Below are 22,427 nucleotides of genomic sequence, written 5' to 3' on the forward strand. Positions count from 1 at the left end.
TGTCATATGGATGGCAAGGATCATCACAAAAGCCTATATTTATCTAGGAAAACTTAAGATTAAACAGCCACAAACATTAAGAAAAACAGCAAAAACATTACACAGTTCTGGTCAACCTTAATAAAGATATAAAATGAAACAAACATTCAAAAATATGCAAAAAAACCCAAAGACTACTTGTCGTTTTGACAGGCTGGCTGGGTACTGTGCTAACGGACCTCTAGCTCCGGCTTGGATGAATTATAAAAGAAAAAGCTACGAGAGTATCTGAAAACAGGTCACACATTCATATATTATGTTCTTAATTCACACTTAAGAAGCTCAGGACTCATAACCATTAATATATCGCTCTATTCTATACGACAAGTAAGAAAATGACAGAGAAGGATACAACCACACGGCATTAATGGTGCTTCATAGTCCATACTGGCTTGTTCCATTCTCTTTGAACCAGTCCTGCCACAAAAACAAGACAAAGTGGTTTCTTCACGTACCCTTGGCTCACTCAGAAAAGAAGAGAACAAACCCAAAGAACTGAATCTCCACAAACAGCTCCCCCACACCCTCTCTGGCTGTGATTATGGACTAGATTGTCCTCTGATCTCAATAAAATCTGATTAACAGAACATAGTTAAAATCCAATGGAACATTATGCTCTAAGGGCTTCATATTTTCTTCCAGGTGCCTCATACAGTTGACTTCAACAGAGAATATGAAAGAATACTAAACAATTAAGAGAAATTGTGTCGTTCAGGTAGCAAAAAGTCCTATTTTACCTCCTTTGTACTTTATTAATCAGCTGGGGCTGCAGATAGTCAAGAAAGAGAATTTCTTGGGCAAAGTCAAAATGGCAGTTGCCTGGTCCCTTGCGGATAAGAAAGCCCTCTGGTGGGGAGATCCTGTGATCATCCAGCGACACATGGACTACCTTAGCCTTGTTTAAAATAACATAAGATTAGATGACATTACATTACATTACGTAAAATAAAAATAGATCCAAAACAATTGCATTCACTTCACAGGTTGAAATAATTTCCATAATTCTGTTGTATTTATTTCATTCCTCTACAGTATGACATTCTTTGGCAAAAGAAAGCCTACACCAGCAGATACCAGTTGCAATCCACAGTGTGCAATTCAGAGTATCATAGCTGACACTGAGGGGGATGGGAGAGACAAGGATTTGGGAAGAAAAAAAAGAAAAATGAAGTATTGAAGAGATCCTTCAATTACTGCATCTCACTAGATCTCAGTGAACTGAAGCTTCCTTTCTACACTGAAAGGGTCATCAAGCATTGGAACAGGCTGCCCAGGGATATGGTGGAGTCACGATCCCTGGAGGTGTTTAAGACACATAGGTGTGGTGCTGAGGGATACGGTTTAGTGGTGGACTTGACAGTATGAGGTGTACAGCTGGACTCAATGATCTTCAAGGTCTTTTCCAACGGACTTGACAGTGTTAGGTGTACAGCTGGACTCAATGATCTTAAAGGTCTTTTCCAACCTAAATGATTCTATGACTCCTGAGCCTGCAGCAGCACATACATATATCCACAGAACGGAGAGACGCAGCTTTCACATCAGCCTATGTCACAAAGGTGCTTTGAGGAGACAGAGTCATCCTTCTCCTCAGTGTCCTGCTGGATCAGGCCTGATTGCCCAGCACTGGCTGAAACCATCAAGAAATCGAATAGCCTGGTGCTCTCTTGAGAGCAGACTCTTTTGGGTATCTGTTGCATTTATGGAAAGCATGTATTTCAACAGTTTTATTTATCTTTGTGGCAGGTGGCACTTGGACTCGTATTCCAACCAGTGCTATACGTAACCTAAGGGCATATGAATAAAGCAGAGGTACCTGTACCAGGCAGGAAGAATTGAGCCTTGTCACACCCTAGACACATGAACGTCATGCAATCTCTGAAGATTAAACTAAATAATTCATGCACAGTTATTCAGATGATGCAGGAGCCCTGCCTGGCCCCTTCGTCCTCCCCAATTAGCACCATCTGGTGTTGTACACATGATCCCAGTCACTAAGAATTTAATTCTGCAGCAACAATTATCCCTGCTTCTTGCCCTGAGATATGTTAAATATAACTTAATGTTAATGACAAGCTGCATTTATTGCACTCTTTCACTAACTGCTGGTTTAGGAAGGAAGAATACCTGTAAAATGTAACAAGATGGCCTTATAACTGGCACTATGATTAAAGCTTACTGATTAAGGGACTAGAACCAAAATAGAGTTAGTTAACAAAAACCAATTCAGTCTAAAGGTAAAGTTTTCTAATCTTTGGATTTTATACTGACTAATGGATATATGATAATTTGAGTTTTGTATGCAAATATTTAATTTTCATTTTTTATTACAATTTCTATTTAAAAACATATGTAATATTGATAGTTAAAATTCCCATTTCAGGTGTCTTTTGGAGGAGAACTTAAAAACATTCAGAATTTTCTGCAAAGCCTGTATATTATCAGTGACCTGATATTTCTAACAGCTCTCATATTCGTAGATGACTTCTTACTCATTACAATTTCAGTAAGTTCCACATGCAATACCCCAAAAGCAGATAATTTTCACGAAAGAACTTATAAACATTCAGAGTTTTCTGCAAAGCCTGTATATTATCACTGACCTGATATTTGTAACAGCTCTCATATTCATAAATGACTTCTTATTCAATTTCAGTAAGTTCCACATGCAATACCCCAAAAGCAGATAATTTTCACGAAGACTTTTTTTTCCCCTACACAAACATTTCTTGATTTGAAAATCTCAGGTATTGTACTAAACTAGAGGAAGTGGCTGGTTAATTTTCACACAGCATGAAGATTAATTAGGAGAGGACGTCTGTATGACTACTAAGTATGGAGAAAACTATTTTTTGTTTCATCTTTAATACGCTTGGGAACAAAGAAAGGAAATATCCTTTTCATATCAGAAACTGTTTCACATGTTACTTCCCAGCTGACTCAGTCTGCAGGGCTAAGGAGAGGAAGTGAAAAATCCACTGAAATACACTTTAACTTTAGGAAACACATATTGAATGGAAGTCTAGAGACTTGGAGATGAAATCTTACCTATTATACCACAGCTGCTTATATTTATGTGCCCTTTACAGCCCTCATTTCTAAGTAATTTTCATCATCTGAGAAGGTACTCAACCGTCACACATAGCATTTTACAAATCGCATAACAAAGCCTTCACAAGGTAATTTTTCACAGAGCTGGAAATAGCACACAAGCCTTCATTTTGACAGTTCATTGCCATTACCCTCTCGTACTGAAGCTGTGAATAGAATCCACCAGTCTGCAGCTGCCTCACAAATCACTGTATCTCATACCCGGGGACTGGTTCTTAGAAGGAGTGGCAATACTTCAACAGACAGATGTCACGAGGCCCCAGGTTTACAGTCTAAAGCCTCTTTGCTGTGACCCAGCTGATACCTCGCATCTTCAGTTTTCCAAATAATTTATTTCATCCTTTTACAGGACTGCAGGTATGAAATCATTTAAATTGTACCCACTAACTGTTACGGAACTTACAGGTGTGCCACCTGCATGCATTCTTTAGTAGACTCACCTCTATTTTCTACCTAGCAAAGTAAACCGTGAAAATATATCTTACTTTCTTTGACCTCCAAAAGACCAAATTCCATGTTAGATTTTAGAGATTTAGCTATCTCTTTCCCTCCTTTAATAACTGAGACACACATACAAGGAGTTGATTTGGCACAAAAGTCCTGTTCAAACTTTTCTCCCCTGTTCTGCCTTGGAAAAGCTTGGGCTTACAACGGTGGCGGAAAACATTCCACATCACCGCTTTGTATTGCATCTTGTACACAGAATCATAAAAAGATGTGGGTTCTATCCAATCAGAGCTCCTTCTCAGAGCACAGGAGCCTGCAAACTGAAATCAGGTGGATCTGGGCCTTGTCAAATTTAGTTTTAAAAGTCTCCCATCCCTCCAATGCTGTCCCAGAGCTGGACCGTGCTCATTGGAAAGAGTCCTTTCTTTATGCCAAATCACATCAACCAAGTAACAGATTTTACTAAACCCCCCTAGTTTTTATACAGGGGTACGTTTAGATGGTAAGCTCTACATGCTCCTGGACCCTCCCATGTGTCAAACAGGTTGGGTTAATGCAATGTCCTACAAAATCAGGTGCCATATATTAAAATCTCTAGATCAATGGTGACTTAAATGAAAGATCTTACGCTCTGGCTCTCTGGGAGACACTGACCAGTCTTTGGCACTCAACAACACCTCATGCTGACATTAAAAGATGTCAGGGCTCTGTTTATGCAGTGTTCATGCTAAGGCAATTCCTTGGAAAGTAAATTTACACAAAGAAGCAGTTCTGCAAGTTTTGCCACTATCTTGCCCAGCCCTATGAAGGATCCAGGCCTCCAATTCTTGAAGTTTTTCCAGAACTTTGCCTATCCTTTTTGTCCTGTCTCTCTCTAGTTTAACACATACCAACATTTTTCTTCTTATCCATTGACTGGGTTTGGACTCTCATCAAGAATACAACAGCTATATGTGAAGGGGAAGATCTGGAAGCAAATGGATTCATAAACTTTCTGTGCAGTGAACAGCAACTACATCTCCATTAACATTACAAGAGCACGTACAGCTTCTGAGAAAAACCCAGGGGAATGAGGGACAGCCAAACTCAGAGCACCAGTGAGACCTAACAGGCTCTCCACCAGATGTCAACTGGCAGTCAATTCTGAGAATTCAGTATGAAAAAATGAATAAAACAAGCTATTTGGAAAAAGAAGATAGGAGGTACGTTATATAATTTTAGCTAAACTATTTTAGCCAAACTGTTTGAAGATGTCAACTTTTCCTAATAAATGTTACAGCTCTAGAGACTCTTCTTGCTTCTTGGAAAAGGCAGTATTGATTGACTGGCCTTCTGTAACTTACCTAAACAGAATTTCAGTTGGAGAAGTTTTCTATAATATCCTGTGTTCCAGGAAATAAAGAATCATATGGTAGGCCTAAATACTAGATACTGAGAGGATACCAATTCAGAATCATATATCTTGAAAATAATATGTGCTATTGTACGTGTCTCTTAAAAAAATCAGCTGTGAAGATTTCTTTAAACTATCTCTGGCTTTTTTTCAATATTTGCTGTTTGTGGAGACAGAAATGCATTATACCTGCCACAAAATTCAGACTCAGACAATCTAGAAAGATTTATGGCGTTCCATTTAGGCAGCTATATTCATTCATCACAGTACCAATTTTCCAATGCACTGCTGTATATTTTTGCTGGCAGTGCTCCTTTTCTTTTACTTACCCCTCTATAGGTATCCTCCGGAGATTTATTATAGTTCCAAAAGCGAAGCCCTGCAATACTTTCAATTTTATCAAAATGGATTGTGAGCAGATGATCTTCCCCAAAAGAGAAGGGAATGAGCCACATATGGTCATCCTCTACTGTGATATTAGTCCCATCTATTAACCTACAAAGAGAAAAATCCATTAGCTGCAAAAAAAACCAAAAAAACTTGCTTTTATCATGAAAATCAGGTACTTTACTAGGTGTTAATTTTTTTTTTAGATGACACTTTCAGCTTCCAGGGCTTATTGTGCCCATATGTACACAATTAAAAAAGCACAGCAAACCTGAAAAATAATATGCAATTGTTCAATTACAGACAGTGAGGGGAGAAAAAGCAGCATTTTGTTTAGTTGGGTACATGTAGCCGGAAATCCTTTGGTTTTCCCTGTGTGAACAGGGCCGGGCAGACGGAAGCTCAACTACTTTTATAGCAAAATGGCTGAAGGCAAAACTCTAAGGCCCAGACACAATATAAGTTATTAATATAGTTCCATGCCTAAAGCAGTAGCTCTGGCTCTCTGCAGTGTGTTACTATGCCAACGCTACTCTGCTGAACCTGACAAGGAGCTGGGTGGCAGCTGGATAACCCAGAGCAGAAGCAGAGTTTGTTCACATCCTTCTTCATGCACTTATGCACATTCCTACTTTTCCAAAAGGCTTTCTACTGGCATGACAGTCTTTTCATAAGAGCACAGACTTCAGGCTGACTAGATAAAGTTAATTGTGTGATTTCCTCATCCTGACTTTATATTCTTCCACCACAAATTACAGCACACAAAATGGAGTAAAGGAGAATATGAACTAATTGTCCACCGTAATTACTTTGGTACACTGCCCTACGTACTTACTGTTTATTTAAAAGTTTAATGGAAGAATGAGTGCCAGACTTGGCAGTTCCTTAAAGAAAAAGATTTGAATAATGACTCTTTCGCAGAGGAACTGATTAGGGAGCCCATGACAGAAAATATAATCCTTGACTCGGTCCTGAATAATACACAGGAGCTATTCAAATGTTACATTTGAAGAGCACTCCAGTGTACTCAAATTCAACATTCAACATTAAATATATCAAAAAAAAGAGCAACAAAATAAAATAAAATCCTTACACACAGCAGAGAGAATATTAAGGGACGTTGTACTGGAAGCACAGAACAAATGTATCGTACTTACTAAGAAAGATGTTAGAAAGAGGGAGGACTTGAAAAATCAAAGCCAGCCTGGCTCAGTGAAAGGATAAAGAAAGTTATTGCAAGAGATCCTTCAACAAAATTCATGATCAAAAACCCCTAAATTGATAGGACCATAAACTCTGAAAGGCTAAATGCGTATGCACAGGCCAAAAAAAAGTATGAAGGCTAGCAAGGAAAAGGTCCCATAAATAAAACTCCTCAAATACATCAGGAGCAGAAAGCCTGCCAGAAATTCTGCAGGATCACCAGAGGACCAGGCTGCAAAACGAACATTTAGAGAAGATAAGGCACCAGCAGAAAGGCAAAATGAATTCTTTGCATCTGGGTCCATCACAGTGGTTTATGGAGAGACTCCACCACCAGAACCTCTTCATCTCAGGGGATCTCATGGGAAGATTTCTTAGATCTTGATGCCTACAGAAGAGATTTTCATACAAGTAGGCAGAAGAACTGAGGAACTGTATACAAGGAAGCTTGACATCTATATTAGTCAAATTAGCAGCAATTACAAAGAACAGAGTTAGTGTACATACAGATAAATACAAGAGTCTAAAGGAAGATTCAACAAAGACTTTGAAAAGAGAATTCCTAATTCATAAACCTATTCACAGACCCTGAACGTGCCAGAGGACAGGATTACAAGTGAAAAATACCCTTTAAAATGGAGATATGACTCAAAAACATCCAAATGCCAAATTCTCTCCAGACCTATAGCCTATGATTTCTATACTGCTACCATTTAAGAAGTACAAGTTAATTTGAGGAAGTATACTTGTCAATGAATAACACCTCATTGGAGTGACCAAAAAAAAGCTGCAGAATTGCCAAAAGAATGCCACCTAGTCATGCAATTCCCTAATACATCCTCAACCCTTTGCTAACTAGAAAATTTTCCTTGAAATTATCCAGAAATCTTGCATAAATATCACTGCATATGCATAGACAGATGCTACAGAACACCCACGTTTCTTCCTGGAAAGTCCTTAGCAGAGATACCAACCCAGCATGCTATCATCTCCCAACTCAAACACCATCTTTTGGAAACATGTCATTCATGTTTTTACAACAAGCTGTTCCTGGGTAACTTGTGAAATCCAAGAATGAGCAGTGATGGTATGAAAATCATGTTTGCATTTACATGTGTTAACATAATAAAAGTTTATATAATTCTGTCACTTTATGAAGTCTGATGTAAAATGCATCTAAAATGGATGAAGTCCAAAACTATTGGTGGAAACAACAGGCACAAAGGAAAAAAAATGAGCGCTGTGCAGAAAATGCTTGGGACAATCCAACTCTTTTGCTACTTACTTTTCTAATGTTCTGGAATCTCCTGTATACTCTGGAAGATCATTTAAGTCTTGGGGTGAAGCAGAAATCTGTTCTGTACTTATTTTTAACGCGTGACTATCCTTTCCTATCACTTCAAGTCCTGTCAGGCCGAGGTAATGAGAGTCTCCCCACGTCATGGTAAAATTCAGTTGCAGGCCTAGATAAAAGAATAGATGTGTAATATATCTACATACATATTTACTAGTGTGAAGCAAGGAGCTGATACAAGCACTCTAAATGTGTGAAGATTTAGAGCAGCTTCTCTACATCCGTGCTAGACCCCCTCAGTGGGCTACCAACATCCTGTTCACTTGTAACTACCCAACCCCTGATCAAGTGTCTCATTACATAGATTGTAGACTGACAGTAATTCAACAATACATTTAAGCAGTTACATGACAGATTCTGTGATTATGCAGAGACAGAGAAGGCCTATTAGTCTGAAGCCCATCTATCACCTTTTACCAGCCAAATGACTATATGGACTCGTATAAATCCACTCTCACATAAATCCATAAACTGAGAGAACACCAACTCGTAGTTAAACCAAACCCCAAATTTGGTTTCCCAATGTGTTTAAGTTGACTAACTTCATATTTGAACTGGACACACGGAAGCATTTTAATGGGGCAGCATTAGTGAAAAGCAGAAATGCTGATTAACCTGCATCTCTGGAAAATAAATAGGTAAGAAAAATTGGGCAAGACAACAGGTTGTACGTGTATCTTCACATCCACCTGTTTCATGCCTTACTGAAAAATATAAATAGCATATACAGATATAACAAGTAATAGTCCAATCTGATCAGGTTCCATAAAAATCCATCACTGTAAATTAAAAATATCTTTCATTTCACACGTTACAGAAGCCCAGAAATAATCAGGTTGGATAACGTCTAAAGAAGCACCAGTAGTCATGATATGCCCTGTAAAACAAACAAGCATTAAAGCTATTAAGCCATCCAGTCCAATTACCTATAAATAGCTGTAGCAATTTACATGAGACTAAGTCTTGATGTACACATAAATTCACTTGGGTGTAAGATCTCTTTAGCATTTGCAAGGACATGAAGAAATAAATAGTTCCATTAGCTGACAAGTTTGGAGATATGGCTACATTGATATTAGATGCTATTCCCAAGGCCATCACTAAGACTAAACCTGCTCAGTGCACAAACATGCGAGAGTTCTCGGGCAAAAACAGAGTATATTTTCAAACAAAAGAGAAAATTGAGGGCAAAGCAGCCACCTACACAACGTTTAATACTCACGATATTCACCATGCCAGTGCCTTTATAGAATCTCAGAATGATGCAGGGTGGAAGGGACTTCTGGAGGTCTACAGTCCGATTCCAAGCTCAGAGCACGCTTATTAGATCAGGTCTATCTGGAGCTTATCCAGTCAAAGTCTGAATGTCTCCAAGGCTGGCAGATTTTAACACCTCTCTCAGCCTCTGCTCCAGTGCTTGACTGCCCTCAGGGTGAAAAAGATTTCCTAATATCCAGTTGGAAATTCTTGTCTTCTACCTTGTTGGTTCTACTGTTTCTCAATACAACTCTATCCCTCAGAAGGGCCTGGATCTGCCCTCTCTGTGGCCTCCTGATAGCTGTAGACAGCAAGATGACCTCCCCTTTGCCTTCGCTTCTCCAGGATGAACAAGCCAACCCAGCTCCCTCATGCTTTTCTCACGTGTCAAGTCCTCCAGCTGCCAGACTATTTTGTCACCCTTCTCCACTGGACTCACACCAGGATGTCAAATTGCTTCTTTTCCTAGGGAGCTCCTGACCTAACACCATATTCCAAATACAGTCTCACAAGTGTCAAACACAGGGGAAGAACCCCATCCTTGCCCTGCTGGCTGCACTCTGATTTTTACATCTCAGGAGGCAACAGCCTTTACTGCAAGGCTGCAATCCTGACTCTTACTCAACTTGTGATCTTACTAGGACTTCAGGCCCTTCCATGCAAAGCAGCTTTCCTAGAACTGGCCCCCAGGCTGTGCTATGGGTTATTACATCCCATACACAGGTCTTTGCATTTGCCCTGAACTTCATGAGGTGACATTAAGTAAAATCATGAGGTTATAATATCTTCAGCCTGTTGAGGTCCCTCTGAAGAACAGCCTTGCTATCCAGCATATCAGCCACACTCCTGTTTGGTATCATCCACAGCCTTGCTGAGATTCCACTTTATCCCATCATCTAAGTTCTTTAAAAAACACATTAATCAGACTAGACTAAAACACTGATTCCTGAGGGACATCTCTAGTAACTAGCCACTAGCTGGACTTTGTTCCAGTGATAAGCTGGTACATATAAACCAATTAAACATTGAGGCACTATTTCTCCTTGACATCATGACTGGCAGCAGGATGAAAGAGACAAACTGCCTACAACAGGTCAAGGATACAAATCCTCTGTGACTCCAAGCACAATTTATTACTAGGAGTCCCAGACCAAAAAGGCAGTACTGATTTTAAGTTTTGCACAATATCCAGTAATTTCCCAAAACAAGAAGCAGCAAGAAGACTCTAACTCCAGGTCTGAAGGACCACCCACAGTGTAAGGAGAACAAGGAACAATATGGACAGGCAGGACAGGGTACATGGAAACCATTGGCAAAAGTCAGCTCATAGCTTACTGAAACTTCTGGGCCATCCAGAAGCTCTCTGAAAAATAATTTAAAGGTCCATAGAGAGATGGTTTTGGAGAGGATAAAGAAATCAGGTACTTGAAGTATGGATGTAACATTCTGGTGTAGCTTTACTGTAGGGTTTCTATTGTCAATCTGATCTAAGAAATTTGGTCAGTCTACATAAATACATAGGATTGGGAGAGAATTACTGGGCAATGGACACAGCTATTACAAATCCTGTCCAGGGACTAGGCAAATGGCTAGTGCAATTTTTCTGAGATTAAAAGCCAACTGTTACAATATAACGTTCAAAATGCCATAGAAAACAAAGCTTCTGCCTTAAATATTCAATTACTCTTCTTTATTCTAGACATGACATCTGTCACAAAGTTCTGTACAGCTCTGACAAATCAGATCCTCCTTGATGACATGCTAGGGGAAGGGTGGTTAAGCAAGAAGTAGATGTAAGAACTTACATTTTCCAGTAAATATTCCTGATTCCTTGGGTATACATTCAGAGAGAGGGTCTGGCTCTTGAACCTAAAAAGTAAATAGACAAGTGCAGTGAACATGCATACCATATATACATTGCAGACACATTAATTATAAAGTGGGGGGTTTTGTCTATTTCGGTTTTTTGGGGTGGGTATTTTTTTATGTCCAGCCTTTTGTATATTAACCTCCCCTTTGCCTCAGCACCCAGGCTGTGCTGCAAATAATGGAAAACATGCTCCAAAATGTAGAATATCACATGGGTCATTAGAAATTCAAGAGTATGAGCATGGTTTTTTTGTTAGTGCACATACAAGTGTTAAATGGGACACTCCCTAAAGTGGGCTACCTATTCTCAATGAGCCTGAAATTCTTACTATTCTTATAGTCGCTGTTATTCCTGAGGGACATCTCTAGTAACTAGCCACTAGCTGGACTTTGTTCCAGTGATAAGCTGGTACATATAAACCAATTAAACATTGAGGCACTATTTCTCCTTGACATCATGACTGGCAGCAGGATGAAAGAGACAAACTGCCTACAACAGGTCAAGGATACAAATCCTCAGTGACTCCATGCACAATTTATTACTAGGAGTCCCAGACCAAAAAGGCAGTACTGATTTTAAGTTTTGCACAATATCCAGTAATTTCCCAAAACAAGAAGCAGCAAGAAGACTCTAACTCCAGGTCTGAAGGACCACCCACAGTGTAAGGAGAACAAGGAACAATATGGACAGGCAGGACAGGGTACATGGAAACCATTGGCAAAAGTCAGCTCATAGCTTTTGTAAGGAGAACAAGGAACAATATGTACAGGCAGGACAGAGTACGTAGAAACCATTGGCAAAAGTCAGCTCATAGCTTACTGAAACTTCTGGGCCATCCAGAAGCTCTCTGAAAAATAATTTAAAGGTCCATAGAGAGATGGTTTTGGAGAGGATAAAGAAATCAGGTACTTGAAGTATGGATGTAACATTCTGGTGTAGCTTTACTGTAGGGTTTCTATTGTCAATCTGATCTAAGAAATTTGGTCAGTCTACATAAATACATAGGATTGGGAGAGAATTACTGGGTAATGGACACAGCTATTACAAATCCTGTCCAGGGACTAGGCAAATGGCTAGTGCAATTTTTCTGAGATTAAAAGCCAACTGTTACAATATAACGTTCAAAATGCCATAGAAAACAAAGCTTCTGCCTTAAATATTAAATTACTCTTCTTTATTCTAGACATGACATCTGTCACAAAGTTCTGTACAGCTCTGACAAATCAGATCCTCCTTGATGACATGCTAGGGGAAGGGTGGTTAAGCAAGAAGTAGATGTAAGAACTTACATTTTCCAGTAAATATTCCTGATTCCTTGGGTATACATTCAGAGAGAGGGTCTGGCTCTTGAACCTAAAAAGTAAATAGACAAGTGCAGTGAACATGCATACCATATATACATTGCAGACACATTAATTATAAAGTGGGGGGTTTTGTCTATTTCGGTTTTTTGGGGTGGGTATTTTTTTATGTCCAGCCTTTTGTATATTAACCTCCCCTTTGCCTCAGCACCCAGGCTGTGCTGCAAATAATGGAAAACATGCTCCAAAATGTAGAATATCACATGGGTCATTAGAAATTCAAGAGTATGAGCATGGTTTTTTTGTTAGTGCACATACAAGTGTTAAATGGGACACTCCCTAAAGTGGGCTACCTATTCTCAATGAGCCTGAAATTCTTACTATTCTTATAGTCGCTGTTATTTACCTGCAGACTGCCATTAGCTAATGATAATCTGCTGTATTTGCAACATGTTGCAGAGACAAGAAGTCTGGAAGGAAGATAAGACTGCAGAGAGTGCCACCACAACTTCTTCACAAGAATTGAGGGGCAGAACAAACAAGCAAACTTCTCCAAAAGCTTGCTTTTGTTCTCTGACAGCACTAACTAATAAGAGTGTATGCTATTCAACATGGCAAACCAGAAAGTGAATAAACAGACGATAAAATTTGCTGATCATGCAATTAGGGTAGTAAAGACAAAGGACAACTGCAAAGGGTTGAAGATAGATTTCATTTCATTGAGTGGGCATGATAAAATGGTTTGTTATGTTCACTGTAGGCAAATGTAAAAATGCTACACACAAAGAAAACAATCCTAACTTTATACATACAGTATTTGGCTCCAAACAAAATACCAGCAGATTAGAATGAAGTCGTGGCATTATTATAAGCAGTTCTACAAAAACATTAGCTCAATCCTCATTAGTGGTCAAAAAGCCAAACAGCAAATTAGAAGTCCAGACTCATTTTCTATAGTTTCATTCATCATTAGACTTCCTGTCACCCAGAATATATCAAATGGACCTATATTGCGCCTAAAAAAATATAAAAGGATGGTCAACACTTTTCCCCTATGTTTATATAAGATCTCTGCAGTAACCTCTGACACGCTGGATCTTATGCGTGTGTGTTCCCAGACTGCAATATACTTCATGCAGTACCAAATGTTCTTCTCATAGTTAAGGAGGTGACACTGAACAAGAACTGTGCACTGAAATAAACACACAGAAGGCAGAAAAACCCCTCCTATTGGGGGGTACCTTTCTCACAAAACAGTGACTCTCTCTGTGATGTCTGATGCCTTTTCCTCAGAACAACTTTAAAAGACCAGTCTGGGAATTAAAATTTGCAACTCTGCTGAATATCAAAACCCATGGAAGCAATAAAGCTACCGGTTTTATAGGATGCAGGATAATGCCCTCCCTTGCAGGCCATAAACCATCTGTGCCAAGCCACCTTATCACCTCTTTTCTCCCTCTTTTTCCCTTCTTGGACACTCAGATCCCTTCATTCCACTGGTGCCCGCTATCTGTTCTTTCAAATACCGTCTAATTGTCTATTTCAACTACTTCTGCTTGTGAACATTGTTCTACCTGTGTTCTGAGATCCTTACAGCTAGAACAAAATACCACCATAGCACAGGAGTTATTGGAAAAGCAATAAAAAGTAGAAAGTAATACCATGCTCCTATGCCTGACCTTACTGTACAGCACCTTCCACGTGAGGAATAGCTAAAGTAGGACTAACCATTCTGGAAAAGAGGATTTAAAAGAGATTGTAACAGAGGGGTATAAATCTCTTGAGTGGCTTGAAGAAGGAAATGGGAAATAATTGCTTAGTTTCTTCCAACACAAAAAACTACGGGACATTAAAATGAAGCTAGAGAAAAAGCAAAAGATGTTCTTTGTGCTGTGCAAGGTATGGTGGGAAACTGACCACTGAGCACTGCACGTTGTAAAAGTGCACATGGGTTCAATAGCTAGTGGGTGAATTAACACAACAGAAATCCACAGCAGGATAACAACCACAAATGTTAAGTCAAACAGTCCTCGTGAGACAAAATTTTAAGGGCTGGATGAGTGTTTCAGAGAAACACCACTGCATGTTTGCTCTATTCTTACATTCTCCCTCGGCATCCACTACTGGCCCACGGTCAGAGTTGGATCAAGTGCACCAGTTACAGCTCTGACCTGCTATAAAAGCTGAGGATTACTGAATTCATGCGAAAGACAGATGATCATGGATAATACTCACAAGAAAGCAAGACACTTCCATAAGAGCTTTTGAAAAGTTCTGCAGTCAGTGCACTAAAACACTGTTTCACCCACTGAACATGCTATAGGAAAAAAGGGCAAATGATCAACTGGTAGAGAGTGTTTAAACCCAACGCTAGTGTGAATGACAACGTAACGCTGGGCAAGACAAGTCATCTGGCAGACCTGTATCGTTCCGATAGTCTAAGCATCCACCTACAAAATCTTGAAGGTACCAGCAAATAGAGAATGACAGGGAGATCAATGGCTCAGTCACAACAGCTGTTGTTATTCCATTGCTGATACAGCATGTTTCAGAGTTAGGAGTATGAAGAGCAGCAGAGCTGAACAGAAAAAAAAAAAAAGGCAGAGGCTCTGAGTAAAGAGCAGACAATCCAGGTCTAGGCTTCTGCAGTGGAAGAGGTCCTGGTGAGTGCTCACAATAAACAAGTGACCAAGAAAAGAAAGAAAAGAAAGGTGAACTTCGATTTGTGTTCATGAACTCCTGCACTGTATGAGGTGTCTGAACAGTTTAAGACACCCCAAGCAAAAAGGAGACAAAAATTACTATTGCCACTGTTAAGTAGCACTGATTAGAGTCACTGACTCATGATCTTGGCAGTGAGATCAAATTCCAGTGTCATGACATTGTCTTTTGTCTTATAAGCCACCAAGAGAAGAGGACAACAGAGGACAAGAAGGCTTGACAACAGCACAAGACTCATTAGGAACCATATACCACTGAGAGCCCTGTAGCTGAACCAGCAGGAATTGGGATTGATTCAGCTTTGATCTCCTCACAGACTTACAAGAGTGTGTCCCCTAGAAACATATAACCTCATTGAAGCAACAGCAGGTGCTCATGAACATTCTAAGGAGGTAGAAGATTGGATGGAAATCAGGTCAAATACTGCCTCACACCATCTTGAGCAGAAAATCTTGCAAGATCTTTGCTTAGACACCAGACTGTTGGGCTGGAATGGTGTGAGGCAAGACTCCAGTGCTTGAAAACACAGCTTTCCTCCAAGTAGTAAAATACCCACCATATGGAATAGTAATGGGGCATTTTTATACTGCAAAATGCACTGAGGTCTGTGGAGACACGAGTCAAAAAAGAAAAGATGAAAAAAATATGACTTGAGAGGGGGAGATCCTTCTCACATAAGTCACTTAATTTGTGGAGGAAGGAACAAGCAAGAGTATACTCTGTGTGGAAAAGATGGGAAAATCTTTATTTTGGAGTAACAGGGAGTGTAATTACTCATTACACGAATAACTGCATGGAAAAAATCACCAACAGTGGCATAAAACTTCAGGAGTGCCTAAATTAAGAGCTCCCTCTAATCTCTGTCCAAGTAAAGAAAATAAGACAAACAATCCAGTATAGTCTTATTAATTTATCAGGGAAACCAAAACTTGGAGGACCTCTGGGGCTTAAAAAAAAAAAAAAAAAAAAAATCACAAATTATTGAGCTGGTATATAAAAAAAAAAAGTCTTCAAAATAGACAAATAGCTGCATTAGCTGTGCTGCAGAGCCATACTCCATCATGGAAATCAGTGTCTAATACTTCCATGTCATGTTTCAGAAAGACATTTTTAGAGAGTTCTGAACACAGAGGCCCCTACCTGTTGGTTCTCTGTTCTTAACCCCGCTTGTGTAAAAGGTCTTTCATCTCCCTCCCTGTCAGCAGTCGTGGGCCTCTTTAGCTCTTCCTCGTATCTCAAGGAGCTGCCATTTTCCATTTCTCCATCGTAAGTCTCATCGTAGCAGTACACAGCTTCAAGGATGTCATCATCGGTAGTGAACAGGATAGTATCCCCAAAGTGCTCTGGAGCTGAAGCCAACACACAGAATTAAGTGGAGAAACCACACAAGAGAATATACAAGAGTGATAAGAATTATTAGAGTGATAAAATTTAATTTCAATCCTTATCCTTCTTTACGTTTAGTTTGCAGTAGTGTTTAAAGATAATATTGAGTGATAAAATTTAATTTCAATCCTTCTTTATGTTTAGTTTGCAGTAGTGTTTAAAGATAATATAGGACAAATTGATACTGACTACCGGTATAATTAGTGTGTTCATTCCCAAACTTAAACTGCACAGCAGAAAAACCTAGAGAACTCAGTCAAATTTCAAATGCATATAAAAGAAAATGGGAGAAAAGCTTCTTCATCACCTTGTCCAAAACATCCTATCCATGAAAACAAGTAAAAATCTGCAATGTTTAAATGTCTAGTGACTATCTGATGCTACTGAAATATAATTGTTACTAAGACATTGTTAAGAACTGAGATAAGCTCTATATGCTACTAAAATTCACAATATCACTGAAGAATACATTAGTGTGTTTTGTATCATGTTATGAAATTAAAAGAACTAAACACTACACAAAGTGCCAGCTTACTTTGAAGTGGGAAGTGATAACAAACAGGCTAAATGTCTTTGTTTGTACTGTACTGTTGTTTCCACAAAGAAAATAAGAAATGATAGCACAGGCTAAATGTATTTGTTTGTACTGTACTGCTGTTTCCACAAAGAAAATAAGAAATGATAGCATACCTCCAGACAACGTTCCTGAAGCTTTTGCAATTTCTCCCTTAAAGATGCATTGTTCATCTAACACCATTATAATGTCTTTCACACCTCTGAAAGAGTGTATGCGAGATTTATTATAATTCCAAATCCTAATCATAGCTACTTGACAGGAATTCGCAAAGTCAATAAAGATGAAGTGAGGTTTTCCAGGGGTAAATGGTGCCAGCCAGAGATGCATATCATCCTGCGTCCGATTTACCCCATCAATTAGGTTGGTTATTATTCTGGGATCGTTGCCATAAGCTGGTAATATATTTATATCAGGTGGTTCAGCTGTTATTTTTGAAATCTGAACAGGCTCTCCTTTAGAACTGAAAACTTCAATTCCATTAAGACCAACATAATGTCTGTCCCCCCATGTTGTTCGAATGTCTATCACTAAGTGCTGCCCGTAAGGTAAAACAGGAATTTTAAAATCATTTCCATCATGTGCCTCCGTGGCATTTTCTTCTTCTTGCCTTTTTGGTAGTGTTTGTAATCCCTCTTTTCTCACTTGCTGATATTCTCCAGGTCGGTTGATTTTCTGTTGATGGAGAAATTCATCAAAGATATCCCCTTGAAAATCCATGTCAGAGATCCGGCCACGATGGGAATAATTGAACTTTACCAAGGAGTTCCACGACTCCTGCAGAGTGTCTTCTTGTTCCCCGTGCCGCTTGGCTCTAGAGGTTGCTGTGTCCTTGACAGAAAAGTCTTCATCTGAAAACAACATTACACTGGCATTTAATGTATAAACAGGACTGGAAGCAAACCCCTACAACAAGGACTTTCCAGAATTACACTGGACAAATTCATGGTCCCTTACTGTGAAACTGTTATACCAGCACTTTTATATTGCCTCTCTATTATGAGGGCTACATGTCCCAATTTCCCTTCCCATTTAGACATAACAAAAACAATCACTTTTAAATACTGAAGAGCAGAACACATGCCAAGCAACAAAAATGCAACTAAGTTTGAGACGGCGAATTCTTGACTCAACACTAACAGAAATTGGGATTTTGCCCAGTGATACTTATTGTGTGGCTGTCACAATAGTTTAAATTGTCTGTCTGCACTTCTGCAGAAGATCTTTCATACAGTTGGAAATGGCTGAACTGGTGAAGTTCCTAAAGCATTAACAGAGAAAAGCTAGAGCTTCCTCTCAAAATCAGCCGTGTATATAAAGACAAGCGAGGAGAAAATAAGGAGGTTCAGCGTACAAGGAGCACGAGGTGAGTGCTGAATTCTACGCAGACAACGTCCAAACATTTTTTCACTTTTCAGCAAGTGTGAGATGCAGAAGGGGGATAATGACAAAATATGTAATGGGAACGAGTGGGGCAAGAAATTAGAGGGGCACAGCGGGAGCAAAACATCATCTCCTTGTGACTGCACTGAGGAGTTGCTTAATTTCCATCTCAAAACAATTAAGAGCGGATAATAACAAAGATAATTTTCAATAAAGCTGTCACTTATGTATTTTCTTCAAATAAATGAAGAAAAGCAAGTTGAGTACTAAACAATTACAGGCCCATGGGCTAGATTTTACTTCTGTACAATGTCCTTGAGTGGATACTAAAACAAATGGTTATCAAGAATAAACGCCAATTGCAGTAAAATGCAAAATAATGTTTTCCCAAAAGACTGCTCAAGACTAACTTTTAACTTTTTTTCTGGAAACACTGGGAAAGAAGCAATGTTCCTAATCTATCTATGGCCAATAATCATTTACGCTGGGGACAAGTAAGATAAAAATAAGAATTTTAAAGCAGATGGGAAACTACCTGAAAGAGGGTTGTCTTCCAGGAGGAAAGGCTGGAGACCAACCTGGCCACTCCTCCCCACCCCACAAGGGAAACACAGGTAGGAAGCAAAGACACCTATTTCAGAGAACATCAGACACTTGGATGTTCAAACCGCTGTCCATATGGATACTCATGGGGTGGGTGATCCTAAATAGTCCTTCCCAGAGCCTCACAATTCACCTGAAGAAGATACTGTATACATATATATATATTCACCACTTTCAAATGTCAACGCTTGAAAGTTTCCAGATGAGCATGTACAGAAGAGTATTTAACATCCACTGGCTTTCATTGTTTTGGAGGGTTTTTTTCCCTTTTTTATTAAACTTTTTAAAATGTTAAGTACTTCAAGCAGTACAGAGGTTACAACTCCAAAGCACTTCTACAGCAGTTCAATAGGAGGGGTTATCCCAGGGAGGTGAACAGGTTTGTCTGCTACATTAAGGAGTGACAACAGAAGTGGAGCTCTGACAGGAAAGCCAAGAATAAGCCCAAAAGCAGAGGTCAGCAGCTAAAAGCTTACAGGGTTTGGCATTTTTTTTTTTGAATCTAAAATTTATTATTTTTATTGGAGCCCTGTGAACAACAAACTCTGCATGTAGATAAATAGTATCCCACTTGCAGATGTTACAGATGCCTTCCCAGCCTTCTGCGTGCCCAAGAGGATTGTATGATGGATGCTATCCCAGAGTCTGGAAATAACGACACCTCAAACGTGCATCTCCCCTGAGGGTTTAGGAAGGGTGTCTTGAATCACCAAGTCCCTTGTCTTTTATCGGAGCCCTGTGAACAACAAACTCTGCATGTAGATAAATAGTATCCCACTTGCAGATGTTACAGATGCCTTCCCAGCCTTCTGCGTGCCTGAGAGGGTTGTATGATGGATGCCATCCCAGAGTCTGGAAATAACGACACCTCAAACGTGCATCTCCCCTGAGGGTTTAGGAAGGGTGTCTTGAATCACCAAGTCCCTTGTCTGGCTTCTGATGGCAACACAAACCATACAATTCCTCTCAAAACTTTAGTAAACTACATTTTGGGGCTACACTATCTTTGAAAAAACCCACCTTTCTTCTCCCCCCATTTCGTTAATCTCATTTTTACTCCCTGCAGTTATAAATAGCAATCATATTTCCATGCTGCAATCACACGTTTCATTTCCCAAATCATTCTGAAAGCTCCCTTCTGTATCTGTTCCACTTTGTAATCAGCTTTCCTGAAAGTGGATGATCAGAACTGCAGTTTTCCAACTGACGTCTCACGAGTGCCTGTGCTGAGATATTAACATTTCCCTAACGAACAGAAATGCCTCTGCTGATACATCCTCGGAGTGCACTGCTGTAATCACGCCTGCGTCACACCACCGCTTCAGAGTTAAGCTCTTATCAACTACTCTGCTAAGACCCTTCCCTTCCTCACTCATTTGCAATCGATGATTACTCAGCTTACAACTTAATTTTTTTGTTATTAGTCCCCAAATGACCCTGCAAGCAGTACCACTGAATTGTGTTCCGTCGCTATTACTCCAGCCTCAAGTTCATCTTTCTGTGCAGTTCTTTAATCATCTTAACTCATAATATCCCAAATTATATGCTATTTGCAAATTTTACCAGCACACTTCCATCATTTCCTTTGCACATTAAACCAGTTATCAAAGAAAAAATGTATGTTTTTATAGCAACATTAACTCAAGGCAAGTATGCACGCACGTCCCATTTCTAATTTCCGTTGTTCTCGTTATTCTTCCTTTAGTGACCACAGGCTGTGACATTGCATATGAGCTTGTGCAGCCCCCAATTTGTCACATACTGCTCTTGGGAAACGGCAGCTCCCCTGGCTCCCTACCCATTAAAATTCCCCACTCTTAGGGAAACACTTAAAACTCTTTCCCTGTTGTTAATGCTCACTCAGCTCCACTCTGAAGCTGGCTCTACCCTGCCCAGCACAGCACAGAGGGAACAAAGGCAGCCGCATGGTGTGCCCTTTTCCCAAGGACAAACACATACTGGGAGCTTTAAGCATCAGATGACAAAGCCTGCTCTGAGTAAAATTAGAGGACATTATAATTAGAATCATGATCACCCTCATTTTACAGTTTACATTCGAACTCCTAAATTGTTACCACTTTTACAACTCAACAGAAATGACTAAGGTGGGATTTATTTACAGTTTCCATAATGTTGACAAGTTTTTTTAATCTGAGATCCTGTAAAATGTGTGAAACAGTAAATGGGCTGCAGCGAGTGGGTGGGTGAAGGGAAGATGGCAGTTATTCCAGCCACTTTTTTGAGGTATAATTTCAGATATACTTATAAAATTGTTGTTTTCTCCACAGAGGAGCACGGAAGGAAAAATTCAGACATTCTAAGTTTAGAAAGAAGCATTTTCCTCACCCGTGTCTGAAAAAAAACCAGGCAGTACCTGCTGTAGAATTTGAACTGGCATTCCTGCCTTAAAGTGTATTTCCTGTCCCTTGTGACCATCACTTTAATGTAAACACCACACCCAAATAAAATACAGCAAAGCTACACTTTCATGTCAATTGTTCTGATGCTAAATCATTCCCAAAATTGCAATGTGTATTTTTGTAACCACCTCTTCCATTTCTCTGGGCCTTGCTGTCCTTGTTCTGCCAGATTCCTCATTTGAGATAAGTCATTGAATGCTGAAGAATTCAATTTGACATGGAATGCCAAAGAAGGGGTATGAAGGGTCCAAAAAAAGTCAGAGTGACATATGGCTTGAAATTAAAAAAGGGAGATTAAAAATATACCCTGAGCAATAGAAATCCAAAAAAAGTTGATTAAAAGCGAGACAAAGTAGATCTTGTGGGTAAAAAGTTGTATTCTTGTGTTATTTACAGCTGTTAAGCACAAAAGCAAGCCCACCCCCAGAAAATTTCTGAGCCACGGATTGCTAGAGGTTGAGAGAGTAGGAACCTCAGAATGTGCCCAATTCTCATACCCTCCCCTGGCAACACACAGTTGGCTGTGCCCAGAGGCAGAACGCAACAACCAAAACTGGATCCTCCATCTCCACCAGGATCCAGGAGAACTAAAAAAGTTTTGGAGAAGGATGATGAGGATAATCAAAAGAATGGAGCAGATAGCAGCTAAATTTACTAGAAAACTCTTCAGAAATAAGCAGAGATGTCCAAGGGAGGGGTTTGAAAGAGGTATGTAATGTAATAAGCAGAGAAGGGAAAAATAAGGGCAGTTTTCCACTTGCTCCAAGTAACCATATTCAGCATATATTCTCACTGAGAAAGGCACAAACCTAATACACAAATAAACTATAAATTTACTCGCTACCTTGAGGTCACACTCTTTTTGCATTAGTAAACATTTGCTGTCTGCAGGACTGTTAATTTTTAGAATATATTTTACTAAAATTTAGTCTTCAATCTTCTCCAAATAAATGTAAAAACACTAACTCAGAATGTACA

At 39.5% G+C, this 22,427-nt stretch overlaps 1 protein-coding gene across 1 annotated transcript in view; it reads right to left on the minus strand.

The window, feature by feature from the left end:
• Positions 1–22,427, minus strand: part of KIAA0556 (KIAA0556 ortholog) — a 68,045-nt gene that overhangs the window by 14,537 nt on the left and 31,081 nt on the right. Inside the window, exons 14-20 of the mRNA XM_014936726.1 lie at positions 17,160–17,894; positions 16,224–16,432; positions 12,351–12,414; positions 7,866–8,043; positions 5,320–5,485; positions 777–934; positions 392–456 (exon numbers count right to left, since the gene is read on the minus strand). Of these exons, the coding sequence (XP_014792212.1) occupies positions 392–456; positions 777–934; positions 5,320–5,485; positions 7,866–8,043; positions 12,351–12,414; positions 16,224–16,432; positions 17,160–17,894 (1,575 nt within the window). The remainder of the gene's footprint in view (positions 1–391; positions 457–776; positions 935–5,319; positions 5,486–7,865; positions 8,044–12,350; positions 12,415–16,223; positions 16,433–17,159; positions 17,895–22,427) is intronic.

This window comes from Calidris pugnax, unplaced genomic scaffold (assembly GCF_001431845.1).
Source record: "Calidris pugnax isolate Ruff unplaced genomic scaffold, ASM143184v1 scaffold17, whole genome shotgun sequence".
In the NCBI taxonomy this organism is placed as follows: domain Eukaryota; kingdom Metazoa; phylum Chordata; class Aves; order Charadriiformes; family Scolopacidae; genus Calidris; species Calidris pugnax.